The sequence below is a fragment of the Apteryx mantelli genome, chromosome 1 (assembly GCF_036417845.1).
Source record: "Apteryx mantelli isolate bAptMan1 chromosome 1, bAptMan1.hap1, whole genome shotgun sequence".
NCBI classification, from domain to species: domain Eukaryota; kingdom Metazoa; phylum Chordata; class Aves; order Apterygiformes; family Apterygidae; genus Apteryx; species Apteryx mantelli.
Genome location: NC_089978.1, coordinates 88034640 through 88055748, shown reverse-complemented (window position 1 = coordinate 88055748; position 21109 = coordinate 88034640). Strand labels below are relative to the sequence as shown.

At 38.6% G+C, this 21109-nt stretch overlaps 1 protein-coding gene across 4 annotated transcripts in view; it reads left to right on the top strand.

Annotated features, from left to right (window-relative positions):
• The window catches only part of SH3KBP1 (SH3 domain containing kinase binding protein 1), a 237483-nt gene that overhangs the window by 9836 nt on the left and 206538 nt on the right, over nucleotides 1–21109 (top strand). For 2 of the 4 annotated variants that reach the window (XM_067297098.1, XM_067297102.1), the window contains exon 2: nucleotides 12390–12547. In XM_067297098.1, coding sequence (XP_067153199.1) covers nucleotides 12390–12547 — 158 coding nt within the window. Of the gene's footprint in view, nucleotides 1–12389; nucleotides 12548–15481; nucleotides 15518–21109 lie in introns of those variants that run through there. The other 2 variants (XM_067297104.1, XM_067297110.1) reach the window with 2 other exon arrangements.

The window sequence follows — 21109 nt, the reverse complement described above, 5'->3', positions numbered from 1 at the left end:
ATAAATAGTGCTCTTGATTAGTTGACATCTCAATTATCTGACTTTGGTTCATGGCAAATTGAGATAAATGGCTTACAAAGATGCCACCTCATTCCCAATAAACGACTGTGTGATGGTTCAAAGTTGTCTGTACCAGTTCCGCAGTGGTAGAGTTCTTTAATATTTATTTGTCTGCAACGTATTTTATCATTTTCTGCACAAGTGTGAAGAAACTATCTTATTTGTTCCTGTGCCTTTCTTACTCCTTCACCCCATTCTGTCACTCAGCAGACAGACACTCAGGTGTTTTTTTCTTCTTCATATCACTTGCAGAAGTGTATCTATCTATGCTTCCTTTCCCCTGTAAGTTGTTCTTATTTTTAAACAAATCCACCTCTCTGCGTCCCAGCTATTTCTCAGGAAAAATGCTCTTCACCCATTCTTTTTTTCTTTTTGATATCTAGTACGCCCTCATCTCTTCATCTACTCTTCCTTCAAATTCATCTATACTTCTCTTTCATCTGTCTTTCAAGTGCACTACTGTTCTGCTTTTAGGAAATTCTCCTATATACTTCACCTACAAAGTATGCTTAAAACTTTCTGTATTAAAATGCAAATATTCTGCAGAAAATCCAGTGTGGACTGCAGCAAGTTTATGGGTGGTCCTCTACTAATTTAGCTTCAGAATTAGGGAGACGACTCAATTGGTTTCTCATAAATGCCTTGTCAGGAAGGAGAGGGACTGTCAGTCTCTTAGAGACTATTGCTTTAGTCCTCTGAATTTTTTCAGGTCTGAATTGGTACCTTTGAGGTGTGTTCCACGTGGTGTTTTGCCATCCACCTTCGGTGTTGTCTGACTCGGTGGGATTAAGTAAACCGATAGAATAGTGGTCCTTTTGTGATGCATGGAGGAAAAACAGGTTGTGGAAGTTGGTAAAGCTGACTCTGAAGTTCGGATGTTTTTGAATTTTGAGAACTTAAAAGCAGGATGTTGCTATTTTAAGTAGAACTTCAGTTCCCGTTTGTTTGAGTCTGTCAGTGTCTTTCTCAGGAACCAAAAGGAAGGGGTTGATGTAAATTCAGGCTTACTTGGCAAAGAGATCCCAAATGCATGAAATAACCTTTTCCTCTTTAGATCCTTCTAAAATGTAGCATTGGTTTTGGCTTCCGATTTCCTTAGCTACAGGAGCTTGGATCATTGGAAACTAGGAGAGGTCACTAGAGATTTTTCACATGGGTGGAGATCAGGAAACTTAGATGAGAAGTACAGCTTTCTGCTTAACCTTAGAAGAAACGGTCAAGGCGGATAATAGTCAGTGTCAGCTCTCTCTCTGTTGCCTGTAGTCCTCCTGGGGGCATAGTTTTAACCAAAGTGCTCCCTTCTGATTGCTGCAGAAAGGTTCTGTGGCAGCTGCTGAGGAGACGGTTACTCTGTCCAGAGTAGAATCTGCCTTATCATAGCTTTCTTGTCAGCATGCCTTGTTCTGGTCCAGACAGAGCCAGGGCTGGTCACTGGGGATGGGAGGAGGACAACGACCTTAAGCAGACAATTGTTTATAGAACAATAAGGTTCATTGCCTCTGTTTATGTTTACTTGGATTCCACAGAGCTCCATCCTGCTGCTGTTTTTCCCCTCTTTCCCTGTATCCTGGATGCAGCAATGGGCTCTTCTGTCCCAGTGCTGACTATTGTTTGTGCTTTCACTCTGTACTCAGCTCTGCTGGGCCTTCTCATTCAACCAGCACACAGTGGCTCAAATCCCCTGTTGGAGCAATGCTGTCATCAGGTCACAAGCTGTTCTTGCTCACAGTGAAAGTCAATGACAAGCTTTCAGATGTACTGTTTGGCTTGCATCAGGTTTTTGCTTTCAAGATTGTCTTTCTAAGGAAAAGCTCTAGGTTATATCTCATTTTGGAAGTTTATTCTAGACATAAGCTTGTCTGTCTTCACAATACTCCTGAAGCTTTAAACAAGGAGCCCTCTTGGAAGTGAGGGTGTCTGTTTCTGCAGGTGGAGGAGACTCCTTGAGTTCTTTAATCTGCTACCAGAAAAGTCTTCCAAAAGAGCTCTGGGGAGCTGTCTCTTCTACTTGCAGCATAAGACCTGCCTTCTGGAAGGCTTTGCCTTTTTTCAAAATCCAGAGAATTTCTTTGAGAGAAAATGAAAATTGTAAATAAAATTGTAAATTGTAAATAAAATTGTAAATGGAAGTGCCTCCTCACACAGGCCTAACTGACACACGGGATTTTGAAAAGCACCATAAAAACAAAACAGGGAAGCCAATGGCAAAGATGGTGGGAACATCTTTGTTCATACAAATGGGAAAAAAGTGTACTTGGTTTACTGTGAATTCCACTTACTGGGACATCTAGAAAAAAATACTTGCAGAAATTGGTTTGAGCTGAGAGAAAACAGGCATTAAAGATACCATCTAAAACTTTGTTCTTCAGAATTGCCTTCTGAATTCCAAACTTGAAATTTGAAAACTTTTTAATGTATAGAGTCAACACATTTTATCTGATATGATAGTTAGGTTTATTTGCCCAAGGCCTGTCTGCGACCTGTGAATCCTTTCATGCAATAGTTACTGCTTCTAAAGCAGCTTTTCTTTTTTGGGCACTGTTACTCTTCCAGAGTTTGAAGGAGAATAGAAGAACCTGATAGAAAAAGAGAAGTTGATAAGAATTATGAACAACAGCCTTATGAGATTTCATTATTAATCAAGAAAAAAGTATCATACTGGTTGGCAATAAGGGTTTTTTTGTTTGGTTGGGGTTTTTTTTTGTCACTGAATGTGTCTTTCCTCCAAATGCTCCTACCCTTCTTTTCATTATTGCCCACATAATGGAACAAGTTATGCAGCTTTAATCTTATGCCTTATTCTTTTTTGTCTGTTATTTCAGTGTAATTTAATTTATTTCAGTGTAATTTAAATTTAACATCTCTTTGTGACCATTTATAATGCATCAGTTAAAGCATGACGCTGGTTTGTAGTCTTAATGTTTGACAAGTCTGATTGCAAGAGCTGCTACTGGGGTAAACGGTTTGCAACTGCTGTCTTAAAAATAATACAATTTCATGAAACTGAGGGACATCTATATTAGTTTTGAAATTATTTTAAGAGACAGTGTTTGTGTGTAACTGACATTACATGGTAAAGGGCTGTAACGCATGCCAAGAATTTTGGCTGTGTCAATCTGTTGCTGCCATCAATCTCTTCCTGCAGAAACTGCCACTCCCAACAGCAGGCATACCACAAGATGTGTCTGCACGGCACTTCACAGTCTCGTTCCTTAAGGTAAATCCATCTTTACCAGTACTTTGAGAAAATGTGGTTGTATGCAGAGGAATGCATCCTATTCTCCCCATCCTCCTCTTCTGCAAAAGGATTGCAACTTTCATCAAAGATGTCTGGTGATAGTAACATCCTAGACTTCTGTGGTGAAATTCTCCAGAGCTCATCTGTGAGATCACATTCAATGATACCACATGTTTTTCTAGTCTTGTTTTTAGTGAGACTGGGTGAATATTGCTCTCATAGAAATTCGAAAGTTTTAACATTTAGTCAAAATCTGTACAGTACAAAATACAAAGATTATGAGGAGATGTTTGACAACAAACTCTTCTTACCTTCCTGGGAGTTAAATGATGTTACATTGTATCACTAAAAGGGTAATTTTTCCTGGGCTTCTGGTAAGTTCTTTTTGAATTGGTCTTCCACCTCAGTACTTACCCATCATCATCATCCACAAATATTATTGTGGAACAAGAATCAAGTGACAGTTGCACTAGACTAGTATTTCCGAGTAATCTTAAACAGCAGTTACTTTTCATGATATTGACTTTTCTATCCTGCTCCATTTTTATGTTGATACATTCTTCAGTAGGAGCTCTCATGAATTTAGCTTTATATATATATATATTTATTTATTTATAGTAATACTTATCGCTATATTTAGCTGTAAGTAGTGTAATCTTCCCCCTCTTTGTTCTGAAGAAGTAGCTAATATCCCTTCTAACCTCTCAATTATCTGAAAATGTGATTTAGACAACAGAAGTATATTACCAACAAGTTTTTATGAATATATAGTTTCAGTCAAATCAGAATTATTTATTTTTGTTTGCATAGCTTAAGTTAGGATTCTTGTCTCCTTTTTATATATTGACCCCAGCAATGGATATGTATAATTCTTTGTACTTTTCAGCAGAACTTCGAAATTATTTTTGTTGATAAAATTTAGTTTCTGGAGGAGCTAGGAACTTATGTTGAGATGACACTGAATGCTTCTCTCTGGATCTAATCAGTCTTCCATTTCTTCTGAATGGATTGTTATGTGCATTAATAGTTGAGGGGAAAAACAATGTTAGAACAAGTGAACCAACTCTCAAGACAATTTTACCTTTAAGAGGCATTGTATAACTTCAGTTTCAGGTTAATGCAATGTGTGTAGACTGTGAACTTGATTGCAATGTGAATTGTGAAATATGCTTGTTTGTGAATGCTGTATACTGGGAGAATCTACTGTATCTGAAGAGGTGCTCCAGTTGATAGATTGATGAATTAAAAAAAAAAAAAAAAAAACCACACCGCCACCACCACCAACAAAAAACCTCTTTCAACAGCAAGTGGTCCAAAGCAGAAGGACCACTTTGCCCTGTAGGAAATGATAAATTAACTTGTGGAATGTGAGTGCATCCCAGAGGACTAGCCGTATGAATGCCAAAGAATACCTATACCATATATAATGTGCCAAAAGGGTTAAGGAGACTTGGCCCAATTAAATTAAACATGTATCGTTGGATCTGAAGTAGAATGTAAGGGAGCCTTTGGAATACAGATCTAACTGCTGTAACTTAAAACTATCATGGTGATGTTTTATGTCTTTGCTTACTCTTTAGTTGCTTGTGTGGGTTATCAGATATGGTTTGGCATATTGTTTTGAAAGCTTGTATCGGAGATAGGAGTGTGACATTGAATTTAGTGGGAGGCAACTGTTGCAATTGGCCAAAAAACCCAAACTAACAAACTCTTAAAATGTATTGGAAGTACATGTCTGAAACTGTTTGCCATGTGATTGTTAGGAGATGCATGCTTTATGTGAAGGAAACTCCCTGCATACATACAGCAAGACAGATATACTGACTTACTCTTGCTCCTTAGTTACCTAACTGTAAACGCAAGACTTCTGTGATGAATTGTAGTCATGCTAATGCCTTAGTGCCATAAAATAAAGTATTTTCTGCCCTGCTGGGTAAGTTCCACTAGAATAACTTGGTGCTTGTGTTTTCAAAAGCAGGATACAAACATACCAATCCCACTTCAAAAACCAGAAGACTAACTCTCCTGTTTTCCTGGAGGATAGCTAGGGCTTTATGTAAGCGGGAGAGCTTTCAGCTCTGCTGCTGCCCGGAGAAGAATCTCGGTCCCAAACAAGAACGTTCACTTTTTCCCCCAAGTTAGGTAGTTTAAGGTCTTCCCAGCCAGTCAGCTGTGTGAGGCTGTTTTCAAACACTTGAACACTCCCTGAACATAGGCAGCAGGAGGCAGTGGAGTTCAAGAACGTGGGTCCCTTCAGTTTTATTTCTGTGGTCCATGCCCAAATGACTGGTTTTGGTGCATTTCTGTGCACACATGTATGTTTACGTGTGAATTGTACAAAGGACCTTCGTCTCAAATGCTCCGCATATATCTTAAGTGCTTCAATACTGGCTACTATGGTTCCATTGGCAAAATGACGCTGAGGGTCATGCAAGTGCAAACTGTGTAAGGGGCATTCGTGTCTGTGGAATACATAGTTCCCTCGAAATGACAACAAATAAAGAATCCCGACTGCAGAATTTGTGATTTCTGCAGAAGAAATACATGTGCAAGATAATTGTAGGTTTATTGATATCATTAAATTTCAGACTGTGATTGAAATGACCATATGCTTTCCTCATAAGTACAAAAATATATATATATTTACCAATATAGTTCTCTCTGAACATTGTTTCCATTTCAACTTTTTCCTGAATCCTTTTGTTAGTGTTGGAAGCATAGACAATTGTCTTTGCGTAAGACTTTCTAGTGGGATCCCTCCATAAAACTTCTGTTCCTCTGAAGGAAATATATAACAATTTAACAACAACTAGCTTGTGTGACTTACCATCAAAGATTTCCAATATCCATAAAAGTTGTGAAGATATTGAGGGGTGGCTGAGCACCAGCAGTAGCAGCATTTGGGTAAGGGGCAAGAATGGATTGCTGAGGCAGTTTTCAGCTGGGAAGCCAGCTTTCCTCTGTCCTGCAGGCTAGTGAGGAAAACTGCTGCTGAGGACTAGAACATAAAAAGATGCATGTGCATGACCTTTTGTGGTGCCCCATCTGTGATTTCTCTGCTCTTTACAACTGAGGAATATGAGTGAAGATATTATTCTAGGACTATGACTTTTAGCTCCCTCCCTCTCCAGTATTTTCAAAAGGGAAATATAAAAGTATGTAAACTGAAAAGTGTTGCCTTAGCAGAGGAGTTGCTGTTTACTGTTTAGCATGGATGTAACCTCTTAAAGATTCAGTAGTGGTACAGGTTTTTTTCTTCTGATCTTAAAGTTTTTCTCTTCCTCCCAAACCTCTTTTTTTTTTCATGGAGCTGAATTCTTGTAAATACTTTCAGCAGGGAGTACTATTCCTGATAGTAAGTGTTGTGGTTTTTTTGTTTGTTTGTTTTTTAAGTAAATAAAGATGAGCAAAATCTGGAATTCATTTTTCAAGAAAATTGTGGCTCTTCAGTGTTCACTTGGAGTCAACCAAGTTAAATTTTTCTGGCATACCTGTGCTTCAAAGTTAAGAGTTCAAGCTCTCTTAAAAATCCCAGTTGTCGTTTACATTTAAGCTGTGAAGTTAATGGTATATTAACGTTATTTGTTTTTTGTGTGCACTTTAGAGCTAGCAGATGACAAAAGACTTTTCCATTTTGGTAGAGTGGTGCCTGAAAGGGACTATTCAGAGGCTCCTTCATCTAGAAATATAACATACAAAGATACTGAAGAGTTGAGTCTTCACAGACTACAGATTATTCTGCTCTCTGGCAGGAGACCCCCATCCAAAATTTCTGTTCTTTTGTAATAACTTAGTGATTTCCTTCCCAGATGCTGACTAACATTCAGTTATTACTTATCCTCATCATAAAACAGTTACAGCATTGGTGCCTGCAGTAGCTCTGATGGTTCTGGATAGGAATGACTTGGGAGTCCCAGATGGGTGCTCAATGATTATGCCAGTGCAGCCCCGTTTATTCAGTGCTGTGCCCGCTGTAATAAATCCTGCCAGGTATTATGTAAATCTATCTTCTTCTTCCTCCCTCAAACACATTTGTGCTATAACATGCCACGTTTGGTTGGCCTGCCAACTGCTCAGTGTTCCTGGAGTCCTGAAAACAACTGTGTTATAGGTCACATTTGGTCTTCAGGCCATCAGCTGGTCTTATGGTTCTAGGTTGTCAGACCAGGAATATCAAATAGAAGGTGACTTTTTTCCACTGAGTTCCAGATATGACATGTTGTGTCATTTGGTCTGATAAAAGGTGCTGGATTATTTTTTCCCCCTGCTATTGGATTCTAATCTCTTACTAGAGCTTTACTGCAACCTATTGTATAACAAAAATGCTTATTTAAATCATAAAAAAAAAAAAAAAAAAAGGAGGAGGAGGTGCCCATAAAGCACTAAGTGTAGAACATGCACTGGCTCATCCCTATCTCTCCCTTACAGAATAGCACCTTTAAGACATTGTCAAGCAAGTTTTGAGGCGGATGGATTTTGATGGCCAAATTGTAAACCAGTTATAAAATGTATTTGTAGCGAAAATATTAATAAACTATTAAGTGTTTCCTATACAAATGGATATCTGTAACTGCTTTATAGAAGAATACCATGTACCAAGAAAAAAAAAACAACATAGTCCAACTTCTTGATTAATATTTTTTGATCATTGATCAATCTACTGTAGGTGGTAGAAAACACGAAGCCTTCTGTAGTCACTGAGACCTTCCTGCTGAGGCTTACGCAGAGTGCAGCTCGAGTGGATTGTTGTGTGATTCCTGTTCATGCTATTGAGTTAATCTTTGTTACTTGTAAAGAGTTATATTTATGCAAAAGAGAAAAGCTCCATTGCACTCTCACCTGAGGAAATGTAATTTGACCATTAATTTAAAGCTTTAGTGTAGGAAACCTGAAGGTAGTTTGTCTACTTTCAGTTCTGATTTTTAGGGTAAGCCAATGCAACGTGTGTTTATCAGTCACGTGAAGCTGAGTGACTAACAATTGGAAAAGCAGAAAACTTGTAGTAGAGAAAGCTCTTAACCCTTTGGCTGTCTTGTCTAACTGCACACACTAGTTCTAGGGGCTGTGTTTGTGTGTGAAACCATGCTGCCGCAGAAGGTTTTGTTGCCATGTGGATGCTGTTACTTGGGTGGAATAGTGCCAAAGTCGTTAATAACATTTCCATTGTGCCTACATGCTTCAGATGTCACTAGAAACTGGTTTAATAACGTAGTTTTTGTTGCACAGTAGCAAATCTCTGTTTCTTTTCTTGATTCATTTCTTGCTTGGAAAGACACAGTACAGTAATTGAAAATGGCATGAACTCAGACACTTCTGTCTTCAAATGTTGGTGATGTTAAAAAAACACGCTTATTCTGACTTGGTCAGTCTTGAGAGACTAGGTTTTACTTGTAATTTAAATTGTTGCAAGGAAAATAATAAACAATAATCAATAGAAAGCTTCTGAAATTATTAACAAAATCATTTCAAGTACATACATAAGACTAATTCAGAGAATGAAAAGTGGGAATGATTGAAGCTTTTAAGTTTTTGGAGTCTTTTTTATCAACTTTTTTTTTTCCAGTTATGCTTATTTTAAATGTAACTGAAAGGTTACATTTGAACTTCTGCTTCACAGCACTGACATTTCAAATTCTGTATTTTAAACCCAAACCAGTAAGTGCTAATAAATAAATAAATAAAGCCTTTGTCCCTGACACTGCAGTAATGAGTTTACTGTGCTGGTCTTCAGCACAGTTGGCAATAACTAGTTTTGATTCTGTTTCATGGGATTTTTCTACTACAGTTTGGATTGATGGTAATATAATGTAAGGAATAGTTGATTGTGTTGGCATAGGAATGAGCATTCCCCTTTCAGATCAAAAAAGCTTGAATAGCTTTTGATATTGGATTTCATCTCTGAACTCAATGAATGCTTCTTAAAGTGAAAAATGCCAGCTTCTGAGAGAAAGAACATAATAGCTAGTGTTTGTGAGTTGGGGAAGGTTTGACTTTCAGGCATCATGGGGTGAAATATTTTGAAGAAAAAGGCGCCTAAAAGATAAGCCAGATCTGTCTGCCCCAATTTTGTCATTTTATTTTGCTTTTGTCTTAAAAGGTATCAGGTTTTGGCTGTTAGTGCAACAAGCTGTTTACCTTGGCAGAGTTGGGCTTAAGACCAGCCTTTGTTGGTTAACGAATAAAGTTAGTCAGAGATCACTGTCCGTGGAGTGTTTTCTTACCTCATAAATCATTGTGCAACCTGGGATGCTTTGTTAGGCCAGTTCCCAAGGAGAGATCTAATGCAGTGCTTCAGGAATGAAGTATGATGTGCTTGCAGATGTGTAGCAAAACCCAGATCTGCTTTTCCCTTACCCTATCTCCATCAGTCCAGTCTCCAGTATTGATCCAGCTTCCTGAAGACAAAATTTCACCTCAGAAGAAACAAATGAGATTGTTTGGCTGGCAGAATGAATTTTTCAAAACATAGTTTGAGAAAGTAGCATGCAAATCCTTGAGTGTGCTTTTAAAAATAAACTTGATATAAAAGCTGCAGCTCCACAGACCTATAAATTATGAAGCACTTTTAGGCTGTTATATGCTTTACAAGCATCAGTAATGTGATGAATGAGAATTTGAGTGATCTCAGAAGCACATTCTTATTAGTTTGTCTAATCTGCACATTTGTTAGGTGTGCTCTTATTCCTCCTTCCAAACTGTACTCTTGGTTTCCTGTTGAAAGTTTATAAACATCTTGATTGTGTGCTTCATTTTTGGTGATTTGTATGTCTCCATCAGCTTACACACACTTATGATACAGTAATTAAATTCTCTGAGAGGAGACAGCTTTTAAAAATATTTATATTTTTTTAATAAGTAGAAATATTTATAGAAAGAGAAAAGCCTGAACAGTGAAGGGGGGGGGGTTTGTTTGTTTAATTAAACTTCTAGTAAAACAAAAGTGGTTGCACGGATGCAGCTGTCTGTATATGAAGTAGTAGTAGCAAGATAGACGCCTTAAGCTTCAGGAAGATGATTCCAGTGCCTCATGTCTACCCAAGCACCTGTAGAGTCAAATCAACAGCCCTGTCCTACCTTTTGTTCTCTCTTCAGGGAAATAAGAGAATGAAACTGTTGAGAATGATGTCAGTTTTGCAGTCATCTTCAGGAAAACTTCAAGCCCAGCAGATGATTGGCAGTAGTCAGCATGGATTATGAAGGAGAAATCACATCTGACCAGCCTTCTGTGATGAGATGACTAGTTTGGTGGCCCTGGGGGTGCTGGTGGACAAGCTGAACATGAGCCAGCAATGTGCCCTTGCGGCAAAGAAGGCCAACGGCATCCTGGGCTGCATTAGGCAGAATGTTGCCAGCAGGTCAAGGGAGGTGATCCTTCCCCTCCACTCTGCACTTTTTCCAGCAAAGTGAGTGCTTGTAGATGATTTTATAGATGAGGGAAAACTGGAAAGCAAATGAAAAATTCCAGTCAAACAGAGTGCAGTGGCTTTTAGTCTCAAATGAAGAACAGCGGGCATCTGATGTGTTCGTCATTTTGACCTTTTTAGCTCTGCTGAGATGGCTCTGAACTCTGTTGTGGCATTATTGTGAGAAAAAGCAGCTGTGGCTGTTTGTGGTTGGAATAAGTTGCATCTATGGTTGAGCTGGTAGTCTGCGATGATGGGTGAGGTGTGCCTATTGCATATCTTTTTGTTAAAGGTTTTGGAGGTACTTGGTAGTGTGAGATACGCAGGCCTTCGGCTGCAGGCTGGTGCCCGGAATGTATCCGTAAGTCCGAACGATCTTTAAGCGATGACTTGCAGGCTGTGGGGGAGGGAGGGAGATGTTTGTCTTTGTGTCCATGTGACATTTTGGGGGTGGAAAGGAATAACTGCTTTCCTGTCAGCTTAATTCAATCTAGTTCTCAGGGCTTCTGTTATTTAGGCAGAACCCTTTACTGTCTGTGGTGTAGTGGTTAGCTCTGCTGTGTGAGCTGTACTGCTTGTTTGATGGCCAGATCTTGCAGAGTTTTCATAGCCACTCATTTGCACAGAAAGCAGATGTCTGTTACTAATTCTCATTTTTCTCTTTCAACATTTGAGGTGCTAAATGTTTGCTGGAACATCCTGGGGCATGGTTTTCCACTGAAGAAAACAGGAAAAAAGGCTTTACAAATATGGCTATCCTTGACCTTGCCAGTCAGGCTCCTTTAGTAGATACGTGATGATCTGTAAATATAACCATAACTGCCATATCTGAATACCTCATATTCAGTATTTCTGATTCTCCAAAGAATTTTTTCCTGTCTCCATGACTTTCCTAAATCACTACAGTGACTGTATAGTATATATGAGAGAATCTACAGGAACCTTGTTGCATGTGTGGTGTCAAGGGTCCTTCCAGGAAAAGAAAAAGGCATACCATATAGATGGTAGCAAGCTTATAACACGCTAGCGTTTGATAGCTGGCATTTAGAAGAGTAACAGTATTTTATCCTCTCATCCTCTGATGTGTAATCACAAGTGAAAGTGAATTTTTTCCTGTCACTGGTGAAATCCTGCGAGAGTGTGTTCACACAGCAGAGGTCTGCTTTACTGTATAAATAACAGTGAAACGTGGCATGATGCAAAAAAATCTTAATAAATACTTTTTAGTTTAATACTGGTGTATTGAACAAAGTCAGTGCGGTGACCGTGGCTTGGAATATTTATGGACTTGAGAACGCTTCCAAAAATAAAACGCCTCAAAAGTCCTGCAAACCAAGGCTAAAACATTGTCCAAGAAATAAAAGTCAACTTCGTAGTGCTGCCAGCTGAGTAGATACTGCTAAAGTAGCACAAATCAATTTCCTTTAATCAGCAAAGAAAAATGTACGCCATTTGCTGTCTTAACCATAATGGGCCTTCCTGAGGTTTTCTCTTTGGCCTTCCTGTAGTAGTTATCCACAAAATATTATTATTAAATGTGGCCTATTTGCTGTACTCTCGTGGTTGATCTGAATATATTACTTTCACGGAGACTCTGTAGCTGGATTAGTGTTTTCTTACTCCTTTCAGAGGCATGGAAACTTAAGTGTACAGTCAATAATTACACAATATGTGTTTTTCTCTTTTAGTGGAGGCGATAGTGGAGTTTGACTACAAAGCTCAACATGATGATGAGCTGACGATCACTGTAGGTGACATAATCACCAATATCAAGAAAGATGATGGAGGCTGGTGGGAAGGACAGCTCAAAGGCAGAAGAGGTTTGTTCCCTGACAACTTTGTAAGAGTGAGTACAAAGTGGAACCGTTCTTGTGTTGTGCGTATACGTTTTGTATGCTATCCTGTTCAGATTAAGTACCAGCCTTTTTATCATAACATTTTCTATATCTAAAAACATAATATATTGCAATATGACATTCCATTGAGGCTATGTTACAGAAAACAGATTGTTTTGAGAAACAATGTAGTTTTGATATCCTGAAAATAAAGGTAGCTACCCCTACATTTCTCTGCTATTTAGTGATTATGTTCCACTAGTGTGGTCTGGGAACAGCTTATATTTCAAAAGAAATAAAACAACTAGTCTGCAGTCTATTCCATGACACTCACAATATTTTCTCTTCTCTATAACTGTTTTTTCTTTGTCTGCAGAGTGCTTTCTTAGGTTTTATAGAGGCCTTATGTGAAAATTTATTCATGGCTAAACTAGTTGAGAATAATTAAAGTGGATTTTTCCAAACAACTGCTTGTAAAATAAGCTTCAAAATATATATCATTACTTTGTATTTCATGTGATGTGCCAAATAACTTACAGAAATACTATTTTTAGGATAGCTGTTTGAAGTTTTAGAAATATACATATATTTTTAGTGGGGATCTGTGTATGTGCATGTCTACACATTTCTGACTAGCTGTTAGTAACCTCTGAGTGTCCTTGATCCAGAGGTCTGCGCAAGCAGATTCCATTGCAGATCTATACTGTTAGTTTCTATAAATCTCCATAAACTTAGCTCTCTGGCTCAGAAAGAGAGACCAAGAACTACAATAGATTACCTAAATAGGATTTATGTAAATCTGTTACTGCAGCTTCAGAGAGTCTTTGGGACTTCCCCTTTTGAATTATATGAATATTTTTTGTTGCTGTTGTTCTAACTGTGTGAGCCTGCTCTGTGTTTATGCATACACACACAATGAAGTTACTCCATTTTGCTTCAATAACAGTGCATATGTCAAGATAACTTGGGGAAGCAGTTAGGTAGCAAAATTGCAGAGCCATAGCAGGGGGTCATGGGAACCTCTAGTGTTCCTAGGGGGATGAACATACATGCATCCTAATGCCTGTTTGGGAAAGAGGAGAGCTCTGTGCGTAAGGAGGGGATGATGATGAGGAAGTGGCAGCCTCAAGGAGATGGAAGGGAGTGGAGGGAGAAAATGTGCACCCTGTTTCTTACTACATCTCTGAAAGTCCACACTTTAGGGTAAGGGAGAGAAACTATTTTGGGACAGATTGTTTATTGATAGTATTTTTATTTAAGTTTGAACTCTGTTAGAGTTGTGAAGCAAGCTTTCTCTAAGCTTTCTCCTGTCTGATACTTGAAACATTGCTGCTGATTTTAGGAGATTTTGGATTTAGTTTCATGAACAATTGTGGCCAAACAATTTCCATTATGAAAAAATTATGATCTAGTATGGGGGGTTATGAGTTCTCCCCTTTAATACCTAATTTTTGATGCATCTTCTTTTCAAAATATCTTCAAACTGTGGCATCCAGTGAAATGATTAGAAAATAAATCGCATTTTCTCAACAGAAAGCTTTAAAACAACAATAAATGTTACAGGTTCTGTGTTCACATAAATTATTGCTAAGCTTCCCCCCTGCCTTAAATCATCATCCAGGGCTGTTTTCTAAAGAATTAAAAACCACATTAGTGTCTTCCTCATTCTCAGAGTCAGCTTGAACATGAAGTCAAATATGTTTGTTATAGCTGACCAATCCCTCTCTAAATTAAATAACATAGTTTGCAGCGAAGATGCTGACTTCCTAAAAGCACAGTTACTTGGTGAATATCTTGAGTGAAAAATTTTGTCTTCCTTCAATTTTTTCTTCTGTAAGTCTCCTTATACATGGAAAACTGGAGTAAAACATAACGGCAGTCCTATTAGAAAGCTTGTTAAGCAAAATCTTTCTGTCCATTAAGATCACAAGTAATTACAAACTTTCTTTCAATCATGAACAATTTTTAACACATGCATGGAGAGTAGAGATCACCAGCGATTAATTCATGTCCCATTACAGGGAACCTCAGCTATTCTGTTGTGTCAGGAAGGGTAACTGAGAGGAAGGTGAAAAGGGATGCTATAGATGAGTGGCAGAGTTGAACACAACTGCAAATTCCCATTACTTATCAGAAGGGTTTTCATGGCTTGGTTGTAGAAGTAGCTCCTGAATCTGTAATTATGAAGATTTAGTTGCTCTAAAACCTTTAGAAAGTTACTTAGAGGTCAGAATCACTATTGAAATTCTTGAGGTACTCTACATTCTGCCTGCAAGTGGAGGGAATAATTTCTTATAATGGAAAATGGCTTTTCCTTCCTGTGATTTGATTTTTCTGTTGAATAACTTCATGATGGCATTCCAGATAAAAGGCTGGATTTTGCAAGAATTGAATGTTTGGACTGAATTGAAACCATTGAATTAACACCATCAAGAGGCCTGAGTGGTCTTAGTTAGCATGGATTCTAGAAGTGCAATTTGAAGAGAAAAGTGTTTGGCAGAAAAGATGTACAAATAAGAGAATAAAGGGAAATGTAATACATTTCAATGTTTATTGAAAGACATTGATATGAAGTGTTACTTAAGAAAATCTTTAAAAGAGTATATTATTCAGGAGAGTACTAGGCTATGATGTGGAAAAGACTTTTGGAGTTGCCTGTAACAGGAGTGGTTTTAAATTTCTTAGAATAAATTTACATTAGGAGACTATTCTAATGAAGAGAGGAGGTCTAGAGACAGATGTGAGAAAGCAGGAGGAAAAGGGAGGTAGCAATGGTACGTATGAAGTACCTATACAGTAATTTATTCTTCTGGGGACTTTCACTGTGAAGTCGTCAGAGGTGCTTCCTGTTCCTGAATCTGCAAAACAACTGATCTGAATTTTATTTATTACATATCTTTACACACACACACACGAAGAGAACATACAGATCCATATTTCTCTATGCTCTGCAGTTCAGTATGCAAGGTTTAACAGAAAAGGTATTTGGAATTTCTTTTCTCTTTCAGTTTTCACTGTCTGTTAGGCTGCAGCTATGGTCACCTGGAATATACTGTGGTAGAAGTTTGTCTAAATGCGAGACATTTAGGATATAGTTACCTCTGTCAGCCTCTGGACACATCTGCTATCATTAGAGATAGTGATGCTGAATTTAACAGAAATGTATGAAATGTGTATCTGGTCTTCCCCCCCCCCCCCCCCCCCCCCAGTTTTCCTTTCCATTTTAGTTATTTTCATGTAGAGAAATAAAAACGTAAATGAGAGGAGAATTATGTGTTGCTCCTGATTTTCTGTCTTACTCTTTGAAAACAGTTGAAAAAGAGGAGGCGGCAGGCACAGTTGCATTGTTCGTTTATATGGTATAAAGTTGATTTTCTGTGTGATTTTTCTAGCTAGAAAACTTTTAATTTATTTTTTGGTTATAAAGTATGGAATTTGGATTGCAAGTTAATGAGGGTGATGTGTAGTGTATTACTTTTTCTGTTGTAATTCTTTTAAGAAATGCCATTAAGAGACAGATTTGAGGCTTTTTTTTTTTTTTGATAAATTCCTAGTCTAACCATGCTCTGCAGTGTAAAACTGTATTCGTAAGTGTGACAGCAGCTGAGACGGTTAGATTTTGCTGATAGCAAATGAAGATGTAGAAAGCAGGAAACTGTGGTGCAGAGCCATGCTTGCTGATGTTAGTTTACAAAGACAATTCTCTGTGGGATTGGATGGTATTATATGGGTAAACTGAATTTGCTGCATGTGACAACCTTTAGGTTTGCCTGTACTCCAGGTGACTTGCAAATATTGCTAGCAGAATTGTGTTTTTTTTTTTTTTTTTAATTTGTTTTCAAAATAGCAAGAAGTGTGGTTGTAGTCATTTTTGAAGCTGTGGTGGACAGCCAGGTCTTTAGAATCAGTGAAACAGGACAGGGATTTTGCATAACTACACTGCTGCCTCAGGTCAGAACAGCAACCTAGCTTTATTGGCTATAGCAGAATATAATCTTTAAATAGTGCAAATTAGTTGTAGAAATTCAGAGGTGTTGGTTACGCTGAATCATAGATGTACAGTGGAGATCCTTTTCTGTTACTTGCTAAGTTACTTAGTTTTCTTCTCTCTCTGTTTCTTTCTTTTTCTTTTATTCTTCACAACCAGCCAGAGGTTGCAAGGGATCACAGTTGAAGCACGGGGTGATTCCTTGCAGAGAAGCCCCCGTTATTCTATCCTTTTCCCCCCATACACCCTGTTCCAGGAGAAAGTGCTACCCGTCCCTATTAATGCTTTCCTAAAACCTTTCTAACAGTGTAAGACTTGGCCTCTGCACTTCCAGTAGCCCTGTGCATCCATAGTTTGGCTCCTGGGAGGGAAAAGAGAATATTCCCCATGTCACAGAGCACTTGAATTCTTGCTGTGCTTTCTGTTTCCCTGGTCCCCTGCCCCTCAGCTGCCCCTGCTTGGTAGCGGTGGGGCTGGAGAGCCAGCCGTGTCCTGCAGTCTTCTCTGATTGCTCTCAGATACCACTCTGCTGCCTTGGCCTCTCCCCTGTCTTCTGAATACTGTTCATTAAGTGATGTCTCAATCAGCTTTGCTTAACTTCTGAAAGTTGTGGCGTCTGCTGAGGCACTGACGTTATATGCAGACTAGTGAAAGCAGTGTTATTTCTGTCTGTACTTAAGAAGATATTTGTTTTATGGGTCAGTGAATTCTTACGATTTTTTTCTTGGTAGGATTTTGCTGTTAAGTTACTGGGCTTTTTTGTTGGAAATTCCACTAGAATACTGTCTTCATATTTGTTCTCAGGAAACTTTTCAGTTTGTGAACTGTTATGTCTCCTTGGGAGTGAGATCCAGTAGTCCTAGTTTCTTATTCCAGATTCTGGGTGCCTCCAATAAACTTGCTATCCTTATGGTGAAATTGGTGAAAGAAACTTTCAGACTGGTTCTATCATGGCAAAATGTTGCATCTTTGAGCTTTTGTTTCTCTCAACAGCAGTGAAGAAAGACATCGTGGAGAGAAACCTTGCACCACTGATGTATAATTATTTATTATTGCTGTTATTACTTTTACAGTGTGCAAGCAAGCTAGTAAGACAAAGTCTTTCTCCCTCTTCCCACACCATTGCCCCCCCCCCCCCAAAAAAAAAATAGATCCACCAAAATGGTCTTGCACCAGTCAGTAGCCTCTGAACTGGCAGTATTCATTCTTCGAAGGGAGTTCAACACAGAAAGAGCAGCGCAGCGCCAGAAATGGCTCTGGGCTGTGCAGGATGCTCAAGGCATGACTGCAGATAATGCCACACCTTGACCTGTTAGTCTGGCTCCGGAGGAGGTGGGGGAGCTGCAGCCAGGCAGCTGCTCCAGGTGTTTGGCCTGGAAATGGTGCGAGACTCCCTGGTAATCAGAGAGGCTCTTTCCCATTCTCTGTTCTGGGGAGCTGGTGATATTCTTGCCTGGATGGAAAGCATGCCGTGCTAATTGCCGAGCGTTTCCGCAGTCAGCAGCAGAACGGATCCCGTATGTTTTTGACAGGGGTGGACATGGTGTTGGCTATCCCATGGTGATCAGTTTGTCGGATATGTTTTGATGCTGGGGAGGGGCAAGCAGTAGGGGAGCTGCGGAGGGAAGGAGAAAGAAGGGCTGCTGTTAGGGACTGTCAGCAGTTGATGTTTTGTGGTGTCCTGCTTGTGAACATTTTATAAACTATGCAGAAATGAGAGGATTTGAAATGTGGGGAATAATCATGCAATGGACACATGGTAACATGCAGCTTCAGTGCATTTACTCCATTAGAACTGTGCCAGCCTGTATCCTGGTTACATCTTCCAATTTTCTTTCAATGTGTATTACTTAAATGTTAAGTGATGTTAACAGTAAGTAAGAATGAAGATGAGAGTAAGAGGAACACATAGGGGAAAAAAAAAAAAAGAAATATCTGTGATTGTAAAAGTAGCTGTTTTGCTGCTGTAATGCTTTGGTGATACTGTTTGCTTTTGAATTTTTCGGTACTGATCAAACACTAATTTATGAACAGAAAGTGTGTGTGTCTGGGGGGTGTTTTTTGTTTAGGATTTTTAGCTTTATGTATAGGAGAGCTGCTTTTTTCCCCCAAAGTATCACGTGTGGATCACTGGACAGATTTCAAAATTGTCTTTTTATAAAGTGTGTATCAACTGGAATGACAAACTATTTGTATTATTTGCTATTGGAAGTCATATCTGACTAATTACATGTTTCTGTATTCAGTGTCTGTAAGTGCTGCAATTCCTTTCTAGAATGCTGTGGGAGATGGCTGTGAAGCCTATGCTGGAGATCAAACCTTTAAAGGATTCCCCATCTCCTGCCATCACCCAGTCGCTTGCTTTTTACTGGAGTTTCATTGCTGTTAGTAAAAATTATTATATGACAGAGCATATTAAAGCAGTTTAGATTTATGATCAGATGATGTCATTCTCTTCAGAATCAGAGAGAGACAAGTATATGCGAGTCACTTAATCCTCAATTTTGGCTCTTTTATAACCATATGAAATATATTATTGTTTACATATAACACTGAAGTCATTTGGTTATCCTTTGAAAAGATGAAGATGCAAGTAAACTCTGCCATAATGTAATACGATGGCTTATCTACTCACTCTGACTACAGGCTCCTTCTTCAGTGATGGTTACTTAGTGCCAGTTACTGTGATGAGAGATAGTGAGGGATGGAAGCAAAAAAACAAGTTGAAAGTACATTTCCAAAAAAAAAAAAAAACCAACATGGGTACCTTCCACCCAGGGAGAAGGAACAAGGCAAACCTGTTATCTTTAAAGTAGATGGTAATGACTTTTCCCAGCCCAAAATCAATAAAAGGAACGTTGGTAGAATTAAATGCATCACACATCATTCAAGACTGTAGAAGTGTTGAGCACATGCGTGTGCTGCTTCAGAGAACTTTGGTTTCTCTGCTGCTTGCTGCATTGGGACCCACTACACCCTTTGAAAGGTTAATCCAGTACTTCAAGAGATCTTCCATTTGCCCATCCAGAAGCTGGGCCAGTATTATCAAAAATTTTGATTAGAAACACTCTGCCAACAGAAAAGTTCTCCAGAACAGAAACTTTGACAACACTCATGATTCCTTATGGTTACAGGGTATTGCCATTATTTTGGCTGTCTCATGATATCCAACTTAGCTAAACCTTGGTTTCCCTTTTATACACATTTAGGTGAGTTTGGGTAATTCAGCTGTCCCTTCTGGTGATCTGGTTTTATCTGTCAGCATTTATTTGTTGATTAATCAGTAGCACAAACCAAACATAGGTCCTTTTTGTCCTTTCAGCTGGAAATGCTTCTCTTTTTGCTTAGAGACAAGAGCATAGTGTCATCCAGCTTTCATGTTGGGATGCATGTTTGTCAGCTTTTTGGTTATTTTCAAGAGTTTTTTTGTTTGTTCCCTCCCCTCAAGCTTCCTTATCATGCTGTCTCCAGGACCTTCCCAGTGTGTGAGCAGGCTGCCCATTTTACCACAAGCTGCTGTGGTGTGGTTGGCATTATGTGGCCCTGGTGCTTTTGAGATGTCGTTCATTCATTGCCATCAGGTGTTTCCAAATCACTGGCCCACTTGAGCACCTAACAGCTATAGTTTGCTCTGTGATGTATTTCAATTTAGACTGGATTTGAACCCCTCACAAATCCCACAAGTCATTCAGTTGCCTCTAAAAATGTATTGATGTTCTTTGACTCATCCCATCTTTTCATCATGTTTCTGTTACCAGCTGCCAAGATGGTCATATATCTGATTATAAATAAAATGTCCAAATAAAAAGTCTGAAAAAACCCCCTACTACCCTCTCATGTAAATATAAAATATTCAAGCTGGAGTAACATAGAGTTCTTTTATCACACAGTGAGTGTTAAACCAAGAGAATCATACATTTGGATTATATAATTCAAACCTTTCCTTTCTTTCTTTCTTTCTTTTTTTTTTGGTGGAAGAGAGTTCAGTATTTCCAAACATAGAAAATAAATAGTTCCAAATTTTCAGTGCAGAGTAAATATGATTTGGCCAAAATCTGTGCCTCACTTAAGGAGAACTTAAAATACACTATATGTAATGTTGATATTGTTCTTTTTGGCTGAAGAAAATGAAAAACTGTAAATCTAGCACTGAGGTAGCAATATCTTACAGACCTTATCAATTACTATTTTTTACCCCTTCAAATAATCTTCTCTGTGCATCTTTTTGTGGTGAAGACATTAAATTGATTATAGCAACCAAAGCTGCCATACACCTCTGCTTTTGCCTGATTCCTGACAGGCTTGTTACATTTACTCATAGTTGAAGAGTGATGATATTTTGCATTGCATAACTGCTTATCTGTCAAGTGAGTTCATAGAATGTGCATTAACCAGCCTGTACTATGTGAATCGAAGAAAAAGAGAGGTAGGATGCAAATTTCAGTTTTTTCTTTATCCCTCCCTCATGTTCTGTGTCTCAATTTTACTATACTATCAAGCACAAAGGCAAAATATAACCTACTCCTTGTATAAAGGTCCTTCTAAAAAGAGCCGAGCTCTTACTGGGCTGCATTGGTGAAATACA